At 35.7% G+C, this 12,873-nt stretch overlaps 1 protein-coding gene across 1 annotated transcript in view; it reads right to left on the bottom strand.

The window, feature by feature from the left end:
- Positions 1 to 3,265: 3,265 nt before the first annotated feature.
- Positions 3,266 to 12,873, bottom strand: part of LOC106469124 (uncharacterized protein KIAA0930 homolog) — a 49,546-nt gene continuing 39,938 nt past the window's right edge. The window contains exons 10-11 of the mRNA XM_022397551.1: positions 11,268 to 11,417; positions 3,266 to 3,707 (exon numbers count right to left, since the gene is read on the bottom strand). Coding sequence (XP_022253259.1) covers positions 3,667 to 3,707; positions 11,268 to 11,417 — 191 coding nt within the window. The 3' untranslated portion in view covers positions 3,266 to 3,666. The remainder of the gene's footprint in view (positions 3,708 to 11,267; positions 11,418 to 12,873) is intronic.

The following is a 12,873-nucleotide window of genomic DNA, read 5'->3' as shown; positions in this document are numbered from 1 at the left end:
ATTTTTAAAATATCAAATTTAATTTTTGTTCTAATAAAAATCTTTCAAATGCAACTGTAGCTTTTTTTCCCCCAAAACTTTGTCTTCAAAATAAGGGTGTGTCTTATATTCCGAAAAATATGGTAACATAAAGGATAATAATGTCAAATAATATTTATGGTAAAAAAATCAAAAAGTTTAAAACGAAGACATGGGTTTCCAATCCCTTCCACCCAGTTATCTATTTATTTATAATTAGAAAACTGAAAGAGAACAATTTCCCTGACAGACTTTGTTCAAGAAACACAGTAAAACCATGGAAACAATTTCACATTAACATAAGCCTAAACCAGACATAATATAAGCATGATAATGCATGTGTACTTAGATGACACATCCCAATCATCTTTAAAGTTAATTCTTTTCATTATAGATAAGTTCTTGAAACACTTTATTCCAATAAAAAACTACATAAGATTAAAGACCAAACTAAGATTTTCACTTGTGGGTGAATTTTTAACACAAACAATCAGTTAATGTTCACTTCCTCAAAGGGAATTACCAGTGAAGGAAGATTTCATTAGGTTTATACAAACATTAGTATATATCTTAAATAAATCCATCAACACAGGAAGAAAATATTTTCTTTATCTTTACAAGTCAACTCATGGCTAATAATGTACAGATCACAACATTTTCAATAATGCAATAAATTCAGACTGAGTCTGATATTAAAAAGATTTGGTAAAAATTGATGTAATGGAGGGAAATATGTCTTCAGAGTTTCGACCAAATGACATTAACCAGTTTATTTGGATATCTCACAATTTTTCTGTAAAGCCTCAAAACTTTAACACTTTTATAAATAGTGTGATTTTAAAGTAAATATGTTATACAAAATAAGAAAGTATTTGTTGGAAGATAAAGTATACTAACTTTTCTTTCATAATTATATCTAAAGTTATAACTAAAATTTCTGACAAATACTTTACTCATTTTGTGTATATAATACGTTTATATAGATATACTGATACTTAATAAACTCGTTATTATGTATTAAAAACACTTTGAAAATAAAAATAATGACTAGTAAGTTATCAGTAATAAAAAACAGGTCCAAAAAGATACAATTTTTTAAATGACAGGCCACTTAACCCTAACCAGACCAGTGAGTACCTGTCAGCAGTGAGTGTACACTTACATATCAGATTTCAAAATTTACAATGAAACTAATAATTTTAACTCGATTTCAGTAATATTTCACTCCAAAAAAATTTCTAATTGAAATTTTGTCATTTTGTAACACATATTTAGTATAAGTCACAAAAAAATAAAATAAAACTTGCATTTCTGCACAGTTGTGAGGAGTCTCACGTGTAAACAATGTGCTTATAAATTATTTTTGAAATTTTCTTCACGTCCCAAGTCATAGGTTGATATTTGCTAAGAAACTATTATTTCATAAGAATATAATTCTCAAAGATTTGTTTCACATGTGATTTTCTCTTTATCTGATTTTATTGGTATTGCTTCTCATTCACACCCTTTTAATGACTTCACAGCATGTCATGTGAACATGTATGAATTAAGCTCAACTTTGAAAATAATTACAGGTAAACTGCTTATGTCATGGATAAATGATAATAAAGAATAAACTGACATGTCTAAATGAAAATCTTTTCGAGTTTATTTTGTGCAACAGTTTGAGAAGACGCCCTTCGTCAGGCAGTAAAGACTGTGTTACAATGGAATTAGGCTCAGAAATAATTGTTAAAAGGTGAGAAAATATAAAGATTCTAATTACACACATCAAAAATATGGATAAAAACATTGTTGAACTTATTACATAAATATTATTCAAATTAGCAAGAATGTGGAAAAAAATGTAATTAGAACGACTATAATTGGATTTAGAAATATAAACACAGGAAAATAATAAATATAAGTTTGCAAAATAATAAAATAATAGCCTAGTAAAATAAAATAATAATCCAGAGAAAAGAAAATATGAGAAGGTAAAGATTTTCTCATAGAAATTTTCTCCTTATTGCCCAAGATTCACAAATCTGGTTTATCCTGACTGTACCATAGTTTCAGCTTCTAATTACCCCACTGAACAAATACCTAGTTACCTAGATTTTGTCCAACAACCCCTGGTTATCTCTCTTCCATCCAGTGTCTCAAACTTTATATCAGAGAAACAGCCTGCAGACTTGGTGATCATTTCTGTGAACACCTTAGGTCTGTAAGAGAAGGCTTCATTGACCTCCCAGTTCCTAGACACTTCAATTCTCCTGACCACAATGGTACCTCCGAAAGGATAATCTCAGTCATTAGAAATGCACCACTCAATAAGTTAATACGAGAAAGCCTTGAACACAGTCTTACATTCCAACTCAACACTAAATTCCCTTATGGTATAAAGAAAGATTTACTTTCAAATAATTATAAAACTCTGTCAACATTTTCTTTAGATGTGTTTTACCTTACCTCTTACTCCTGGTTAAATCTCCTGTTTCAACTTTACCTATGTGAAAATCTTTTCCTTCCCATAACTATTTCCCTGAATTATTATTTTGCAAATTTATATTCATTTATAGTGAGATCAAAATGTTTTTATCAACATTTTTGTCACCAAGTTCCATGTTGAACGTGTGTTATTAGAACCTTTGTATTTTTTTAACTTTTAATGATAATTTCTGAGTCTAATTCCATTGTAACACAGTCTTTACTACCTGATGAAGGGCATCTGCTCAAAACACAAAATAAACTTAAAAATGTTTTCATTTAGATGTGCCAATTTATTCTTCATTATCATTTGTCCAAATTTTCCTTTCCATGTCTTGCAGAACAACACTAGTTCAATAATTATGTCATTGTAAACTGAATAAAGATGTGAGAAGTAATTTAAAGTTCTAAGGGAAAGTGACAAGGAACTTTCTGATAAACAATTAAAAAATTAAATTCAAAGGCAAAAAGAACTATTTTTAATATTTTTTTCAAGACAGTGTCATTTTTGGAATTTTCACATTGTAAAAAACAAGATAGAGAAAGTAAATCAAATTATATAATTTTTAAAGAGAAAATTAGATATTATTTAGTAGGTATGCATTAAATTTCCTGCCATTTTGTCAAGTATTTCCACTAAGACCCCCTCCAGTCTGGAAAAGGTTAGGAGCTACCTTAAAATGATATATCTTTACTTAGTGACCAAATGTAATATAATTTACTGTGGGAAATACATTCAGGTTTTAAACGTAGGAACCAAAATTAATTTTTTCACAGATTGGTTTAATTAATTTACTTATAATCAAATGATCAAAATGCTACACAAACTTCTTAAATTCAAGTTTTTTCTTATATTTGGTTTTACACTAATTTTTACTATAATATATGCAGATTGTATTATTACTTCTGACAATAAATTTAAAGCACATACTTATTACACTCCTGGTTCTAGCAAAAAGACTCGGGTACTTGTAACTTAATATTTCAGAGATTTCTTTATGACAAAAAACTCTCTGAAAGTACCTTAATAAATGGCACAAAAAAGTGATGGCATCACAGCTGATGGCATTAAGACATCACACAAAGAACAGGCAGGAGAATTTCATTCATCACTTTTAATTACGAGCAGAAGTCCACTAAACAGCATGAAGAATGTTCAAGTTCCTATGCCAGCTTGTGCTAGAATATCAAAACTGGTTCTTGTCTTGTATCTAGAAGACCTATTAAAAAAAAACATAAAAGTTATTAAATAAAGTAAACAGCCGAATTATCATATTTTACTTCACAACATAGTTCAGTATATTCAGTATGTATAACTGACATGAGACGAGAATAAGTAAGTAACACAATCAAATTTATGCTTGTAAAAAAAAAGGCCAAGTATTGTAGAAATAATCAAAGATAAAACATGAACTGTAATACAGCATATTACAACAGTATAATGAATACTGAATCCAAAACTATTAGTTCTTAGTTTTGCAACAGCATGCTATTTAAAAACAGTTGAAAATTCTGTTAGAGTTTAAACCAACTTCAAACTACCACATTAAAGATGTTACAACCCTCTTTTTCCCACCTTTAGAATGAAAAGTTTTGATCCTTGGCATTTTCTCTAAAATTCAAAGGTTTTTGTTTTGTTTTGAGTAGCCTAGATAACCTCAATTTTGCTATTTAAATTGCAGTTAGAATTTCTATGTAAAAATACAAAAAAATGTACATTTGATTATGAAACTTACAGAAACAAATGCAGTATATGCAGGGTAATGTCAAAAATACATTTTATTATATTATACTTGACATTTGAAATGTCAGCATTTATCAAATGTTAACATTTTCCTTACCTGAAAATGTATTTCCAATATATACTTTCCTCTCTTCACACACAGTGGCTATTCCTCTTACTTCTGCCTTCAAGGTTTTCCACATGTCAGTAGCCTTGCACTATTTCCCATCTAAAATATGTGTTATAACAGGAACTGCACTAGTGTATGACGTGATCATCGTATGACAATAGCCCTCCACCAATAGGAGGGTCACACATCTCCTATGCACAGTAGATCCCTATAAACGCTTGCACAAGAAATTAACTTCATTCTTAGACGAAGCAAGATTAATGTGCACTGTTAGTGAGAAGGAAAGGTGTGAAGGTGTGCATAGAGTTAAGTATCTATCAGAAATGCATTTTCAGGTAAAGAAATATCCTTACTTTTCTGCAAACAATAGCTAAAATTCCACATAAATGTGGTGGAGGGGATGGTGTAAATGAAAAAACCTAGATGAACTCCCTTCAGAGAAGGCATCAGAAGGGGAAAGCACATAAAGTGACACCCAGTAGTAGGTGCTTACTAGAGAGACAACACTTGTGGGAGATCACATCCATTTTAATCAGGGTACTATTTGCATGGATGGAAGTTCAAAAGGAGAAAGGCAAAGCCAATGTGTCTCGGAGATGGGCAGAAAAAGACATGAAAAACCAAGCATTTGCACACAACAGCTCAGATGGACATGAGATGTAGTGTGGCTAGGGCAACGATCAGATCTTATGGTTTGGTACATGTTCTGTTATACAATTCACTCACCAAACATACAGGAATGGGAACTAAGTCTTTTCCCATTGCATGAGAAGAACACTTTTTTCCATATGGCTGGCCAAACAACCAGGAAATTGGCATATTATATAATAAGTGGATGGCCTGCACTACAAGGACATGAACACCCCTGCTCTACTTCCCACCACATTGTGCTGTCCATTCAGATGCTCTTCAAAGGGATTTCACAACTGGTGAGTAACTCTTCAAGTCAACCACCCCAGCAACTAGGAACTGGGAGTGGCAAGGGTCTCCTGTGCTCCACTAGACACGATCAGACCTAACCATCACAAAGGTATTTTACTGGAGATTTAATTGAGTTACCATGAAGCCTAATTTGAAAAGCCAGCATGTGCGAGTCAGGAAAGTGGGCAGATATTCTCATAGTGCTGACTTTTTCCATGATAGTCCATGGAAGATACAGTCTGGAACAGACAATGAAATATATACAGAAATATATATATATATATATATATACCACCATAATGTTCTTGCAGAAAACCCCATTTCAACAGTGGGCACTTCAGGATTTAACACTATCCTTTACCTCTCACTCAGTGCAGTTTAGGAATGCAAATATACTCTGTTAAGCAACACCAGCCACTAGGTGGATTCCAAAAAGTAAAAGGAAGTACATTAGAAACTAGAGGGGCACACACATACCTCTGCCACATAGCATTTATCATATTCGGCTTTCAAAAATACGAAAATGTATCCATATGTCTGTCATTATAAATTTTGCTCATGACAATGAGGAATAACATTCTACATATGTCCACCAAGTTTTATTAAAATCCAATAACTTATGACTGACTTATTGAGCAAAAATAATGTAAAAGATTGGTCCCAATCTTAACAGATAGGGATTTTTTTTTATTTTCGTGACCCTTGACCCTCCAACAACTAATCTCTTCCAAGTTGGGCCATAGTCCAAATGTATACCAACTTTTGTCCAAACCCATTCAGCCTTTTCAAGTTGACAAACACACATATAGGAGAGAAAACATAACCTCCGTTCACCTTCAGTGTTGGAGGTAACAAGTAAGGAAATAAAAGAAACACTTACCTATTAAAGACGATGAGTAGACTGGAGAATAGCAACTGAAGGGAGGTGATATTCTGAAGGAGACAAAACCTCCAGCTGGTGGAGATAATGGGAGATGAAAGTGTTGGGCATAGTCCACATTCCTGCCTGGAGAACCTTGTTCAAGGGTCATCAAAAGTGCAAGGCCAGAGAGTGAGTCAAGTGGCAGATTTGATGTGATGAGTTGTCATACAGACTGTGAGCATCTCCATCCCGGGAGAAACAGATAATCTGGATGAGCTGACAAATCAATCCAGTAAGCATAGGGGATGAAAGATCCCTGGAAGAAGATGGAGTCATATGGTAAGAATAAACAAATGCAGAAATCCCAAAATGGAGCTGTGTGTGCCAAGTAACACCTGACTGTCCAAACTGGACACAAAAAGCAATCAGGATTTGTATAATCACAGAGGGCCAAGATTGATGGAGAAGATAGGAGAGAAAAGGTAAGATTTCCCTCCCAAACTGTCCAACTCTTAGGAAGAAATGAGCGATCAGGGAATAAAATCAAGAAAGATCTGTGAAACACAGTTCAAGAGGCATCCAATGCATAAATATCAAATCCTAATGACCACAAGCAAGAAGAAAGAAATAGATTTTAAGAGAGAGAGATGGCATAAGGAGCAAATGACCAAGGGTTCAAACAAGGCCAAGGTAAGAGTGTGTAGAATTACATTAAGGAACCAGTTGGGCAAAGGAACTGGACAAGGGGGACTATGAATTAGGAAGGAACAGAACAAAATGGAAGGAACACTTGAGGAAAATATAGAACCATAGTGAAAAAGGCTGCCCAATAGTCTGCAACATTAGAAACCAACAATCCTTGGCTGAAAAAACCAGGTAAATTAGCCCAAAAGGTGAGCAACAGTAGGATGTCCTAGTGATAAAAAGCAGCAGATAGACCAGTGGCAAAAACAAATGCCATTTTTGTTGACAGACAGGGAGAATAGAAGGGCTATATAATCAGAGAAGCCTTAATGGGTAGCAAGCAAGGAACCAGAAAATTTCACCATGAAAAGGAAAGTACGACACTCCTGAGTGAAAGAGAGATGTATGAGGTTAGAGCAAGAATGACAGAAATAGAGGCAGAGAAACAGGTGTCCTGATGCCAGTCAGTGAAGAAGAGGAAACCAAGACTAAGTCAGCCAAAAAAAGCTGCTACTAACAGGACCCAACAAGGAGTGTCACAAGTCAATGCCAAGATACATGGGAAAGAAAAGACAAAGAAGAGAGTACACATACAATAAGAGGTGAGACCAGTTCTGGCTGAGGGCATCCACAGCAAGAGCTGTTGGATGAGATATCTAGGACCAGAAGAGGGGAGTTTAACATTGAGAGGAGTGGCAAAGGCATTGATCAGTGGCATGCCTAACTGGAAACAAATCCAACAAAATACCTGAGGATGGAGTGATCATTCTGTATAATGAGTCCCATCTGGTCAAAAGTTGATCTGCTACCAAGTTGAAAGTTCCTGCATCCTGACAGACATAAAAAAACCTAATGTGAGTGGGCTCAAACCAGAAAATCCAGTGTGCATAACCAAAGGTCTATGGAGCGAGTCCCACCATAATGATTGATATGGGAAATGACTGTAGTATTGTCTAAGTGGATCATAATCAAGTGATCCACAAAACGAGATTAGAAATGGGAAAATGCCTGACTGGCAGCCAAGAGATCCAGAAACGTATAATCTATAGAAGACCAAACCCCTAGGGCTGTGAAATGGTCCAAAGACATGTCCCAACGAGGCAGACAAAGTCCCCCAAATTCAACTGTACGAGCAAGGAAGGAATCATCTGCAACCAGAATTAAGAAGAAGAGGGCCTCTACTACACACAACTGTAAAAACAGGGTAGTGTCATCACAAACCCAATATTATGAAGAGAATCTCGCATAGGCTGGTCCTGCTTCAACCAACAACTGTCCATCTGGGAAAAAACATTTATGGAAAATGGAAGGAGGGAAACCAGCTTTGCCCTACTGAGTGAATAACTGGTAAGTTAAAGTCTACAATGCACTCAGAAGGATGCCTCTATGGTTCACCACCCCAGTGACTGGAAATTGACTCTCTTGCTCCAGTTGGAGAGAAAAGGGGAGAAGTAAATGCAATGGGGGGTCCAGAGAAACATCACACTGGAGAAAGTGCAATGGATATCAATAATTCCCTATTTTGAAAAGCAAATCATTCCCAATTTATACAATCAATAGGTCGGCAGGAATGGGCAGAAATTCCTTTCTGATTTTCTCATGAAAGTCCAAAATGGAGTGAAACTTGTGGATATTGAGAAACATATGTATATACCACTGGGCATACCACCAGTAGTTTTGTGGGACACCCCATCTCTACAGTGAGCATTATAGCATAACCAGTAAATAGTGCACGTTTGAGGCAAAGCATACCTGACCAGGCAACACCTGCCACAGAGTGGGATCCCATTAACAGTGGTAAAAAAGAAAGGTTTTCTGAAAAGAAAACAAACTAAATTATGTGATAAGAATTACCTCAGTCAAAGGCGAATGGATGTTTGTAGAATTGCCTAAGGAAGATACAGCTAGATTGTGCAGATAATGAGTGATGAGGGTATTGGGAGTAGTCTACATTCTGGCCTGAATGATCTCCTCCAAAGGATGGTGAAGATGAGCAGCCAAAGGCATGGTGATATGACGAATTTGATGAGAAGAAACAGTGTGGGGATGACGACCTTTCATGGATAAATCAGAATATGCCAGCCCAATGAGTTGATGAACCCAACCAGTTAGTGTGACAAGGGATAAATCACAGGAAACAGATGGATTCCAGGTAAGAAAAGTCAGGAACATGAACTCCAAAACATGCCACATAACATCATAAGGAGCAAACTGGACAAAGAAGCCAATTGAAATCAGAATGGGAGTAGAGGTGAGAGATGGAAGGTAAGGAAATGGGTGTGAAAGCCAAACAGCCTTCACAGGCAGCATAGGTCTCAAGAAAGAAGGACCAGTCTGGATATAAGATAACATAAGTGGAATGGTAAAGGCTTCTGGTAACATTAATGGCATAATTAGCTGATCAACGATGACCACAAGCAAGAAGGAGAAGGAAATAGGTTTTGAGGGAAAGATGGTATATGGAACATATCAACAAAGGTTCAAAGGAAAGACAGGAAAGGGCATAAAGGACCACACTGAGATCCTAATCAGGCAAACCAAAGGAACATGGAGGATGCATGACTGAAAGTAGCTGAAAAGGAGAGAAATGACAGGGGGAAAACAAAACTTTTGAAACTTGGAAAAACAGAAGGTGTTTGACAAGGCCACAGGTAGCTATACACAGTTGAAGAGGACAAGCCTCTGTCAAACAACCATGTGAAGAATTGAGAAAGATGAGGAACAGAAGGGTGGGAAGGACAGAAACTACGTTGAAGAGATGAAAGGCAGAAGATAGACCATTGCCTTTGGTAAAAGGACATGGAAGAAGGTCTTATGGATATGGAAAGCAAAGGTGCCACATGTGGATTGGTCACTGGGCCGATCCAATGGACCTGAAAAAGGCCATGCTGGAAGATGGAGATATTTGGATCAATGATGTTTGACTGAGGTTGATGGAGTAGAGACTGAGACAGAGGTAAGGGTCATGGAGGTTGTATAAGTAAAGTCGGATCAGTGGGAAACATGGTTGTGCCAGCCAATATGGAGCCACTAGGTGGACTAGATGCAGAGTGATTTGGATTAGGGACAGAATTCTGGGGAGGAGTCGAATAGGAGGGTAAGAATAGATCTGATAACCCTTCCAATCTTGGTTGAATACATTCAATTCCAGAGCTAGCAGGTCTGGAATGGGAAACTAAGAGGAAGAAAGTTTGGTGTTCCAGTGGGTGGTGAAAGCAGCAATATGAGGTTTTCCCAACTGAGAACACACCCACTAAAAGATATGTGGATCGAAGGACCACTCTGTGGGGAGAATCTTGTTGGGTTGAAATAAACAATCTGCAACCAGATACAGGATGCCAGGAACATGGCAAGCTCAGACCACCATGTGATGACTGTGGACCCATTAAAGGAGATCCAGGGTCTGAAAGCACAGAGACCTGTATTAGGCACTCTTTTACTTGTTGATATAAGTGACCACTGTGGAGTTGTTGGAGTGTACTATAACCACCTTCCCCTGCAAGAGAGAAAGGAAGTGGGACAAAGTTCAACAGATCACCAAAAGTTTGAGAATGTAGATATGGAGAGAAAACTCTTAAGACTGACAAGAGATCAGAAATCTCCTGAGTGTCTAAGTAAGCATGCCAACCCTCTATAGATGTGTCCATGAACAGATGTAAATCCAGACAAGGTGGAGGAAGCAGAATCCCTGCCATGGTCTGGTCCCTATTTAGCCATCAAAATAGGTTGGCCCTGATTGGGGAAGGAAGGGTAAAAGGATGGTCCGAGGGATCCAAGTAGAAGTTTCACTGATCGAGGAGTGTCCACTGAAGGGAACACATATGAGCTCAACCCATGGGAATGAGAACTACCAAGGAAACCCACATCCCCAAAAGAGATAGAGCCTCTTGAGCTGTGAGAGAATGCGAGGTGAGGGTCTTGTTGACTGCTTTCTCCATATCCTGATGACAAAGAGGAGAAGGTTGGGCCGGACTGAGGTTGGAACTGAATTAAACCCCCAAATGAACAAAGTATTGAGTGGGTAAGAATGGATTTCTCCACCTTTATCAGGAATCTAACCTGTGCTGCTTCTTGTAAGGGCAGACGAGTGTGGTCTCTGGACTGTGAATGAGAACAAGCGAGCAGAAGCCAGTCGTCCATGTAATGATGAGTGCAAAGACCCAATGAATGAAGATGTTGGGCAAAAGTTCTTACCACCCAACAAAACACATAAGGAGCCAAGGTTAGTCCAAACAATAAGGACCTAAACTAAAACACTCAACTTCTAGCTATAAATAACTATCAACACACAATCTAAATATAAAGCAATTTGCAAAAGGCATTTCAAAAATAATTTCTTAAAATCTGTATTCTTATAAAGGATACTTGTTGTTAAAATATATTTTGTCCTATCTGAGTGAAATAAAAGCATCAATACAAGAAAAGACATACATACTATAAAATAAATACAACTGGAATACCTCCAATGATACGATGCCAAGGTAAAGTCACATATGTGAGGTAGGCATGAAGAGCTGGGGAATTAGCTCGGCGCGATTCTTTCCAGAAATGATAAGCCTGACCAAATCCTCTCATCATCCACAGTCTATTGTAGGTGGTATCATCTAGTTCTACAGGGAAAACATGCATACATTGAACTGAGAAACATTATGGAATTCAAATCAGACATATATAGCTTGTCATTCAGTATCACACTAGCCATATATTGAGATTGTTAAACATAATTTCCCCATCTGTTTTAGTGTCTTGTCTGTCAGTCAGTCAGTAGACACTAAAATGACATCACATAAGGAACACTTTACACTGCAATGTGTACTATTGTGGTGTCAGTAAAACATGCAAATGTCATGAATCATGAGAAGAATTATGCACTCTGTAGGCTAAAACACAGCATGACATATGAACTTGAAAAGCAAGAAATAAAAACATTTGTTACTCTTAACTTTGGTTTTATATACTCTTGAAACAGAGCACTTTCAGGAACCCTGTGGAAGTACATATAATTTATTATGTTCTTCATAAGAAAAACTTTTAGTTTATTGCATAAGTGTGGATAAAAGCTGAAATATAGAAACAACTCAAATGTGATTGTGTAATAATAAGAAACACACACACACACACACACATATATATATATACATGTCCATATATCTACATCTATTTATTCATATAATGACAAAAACTGCTACATTCTCCTTTCATCATTCATCAATTTTGCAAATCAGTAAAGCTAAGGTTCTGCTGATAAAAGTTTTGCTTCAATGATGTATTAACATTTTCAGATCTGTTTATCCTTAAAGATGAACAGCCACATTTTCCCAAGTGCTAAGGCAGTACTGTTTAATGCATTACAATTAACAACTGATTTATATGCTAATAAGTAAAAGTTAACAAAATAGACTAAACAGATGTCAATTTTAAACAATTTTGTAAATTAACTTAATATTAACAAAAACGTTTTTGTATGTAATAAAAGTTGCTTGTGCTTTAATATAAGTTTAAATTAGCATTATGTAACATGCATTCCATTCCAATCATATTGTTATTAACAAACTACTGTTAGCTGGTGCCACTTAATATGTCCATAAAAAATAGCTTAGTGTGCATATACAACCAGAAAGACTGCAATATTTAAACTGTAGACATCTGTACATCATATCTATATTAAAACAATAAGTTTAGAACACCAGATATGACGCTTAAAAACATTCAACATTGAAAGTAATACAAAACCAATGAAGACATTTTGAAAGAAAATATTTGCTTTTAAAAATAATTATTTTCAAAAGTTACAGACATTAAATACACATAAACATAAATCATAATGCATATATACATTTTATTGATAATTACTTACAAAAAAGTTATGTTTTTATCATTTCTTACCAAACACACTTCATAATTCTCCTTCAATGTGTTTAGGATGTTTAAAAAATAATGGAAGGCTACTTCATTTGCTACAAGTATCAACATTTTTAAAGTGTGAACAATAATATTCCATTGCAAAACAAGAAACTTTAATTATTATTTGTACCTTAAAAAAAGTACATTACATTATATATTAAC

This window comes from Limulus polyphemus, unplaced genomic scaffold (assembly GCF_000517525.1).
Source record: "Limulus polyphemus unplaced genomic scaffold, Limulus_polyphemus-2.1.2 Scaffold3318, whole genome shotgun sequence".
Classification (NCBI taxonomy): domain Eukaryota; kingdom Metazoa; phylum Arthropoda; class Merostomata; order Xiphosura; family Limulidae; genus Limulus; species Limulus polyphemus.
The sequence above is the reverse complement of the archived record's forward strand: the minus strand, read 5'-3'. Positions and strand labels throughout refer to the sequence as shown.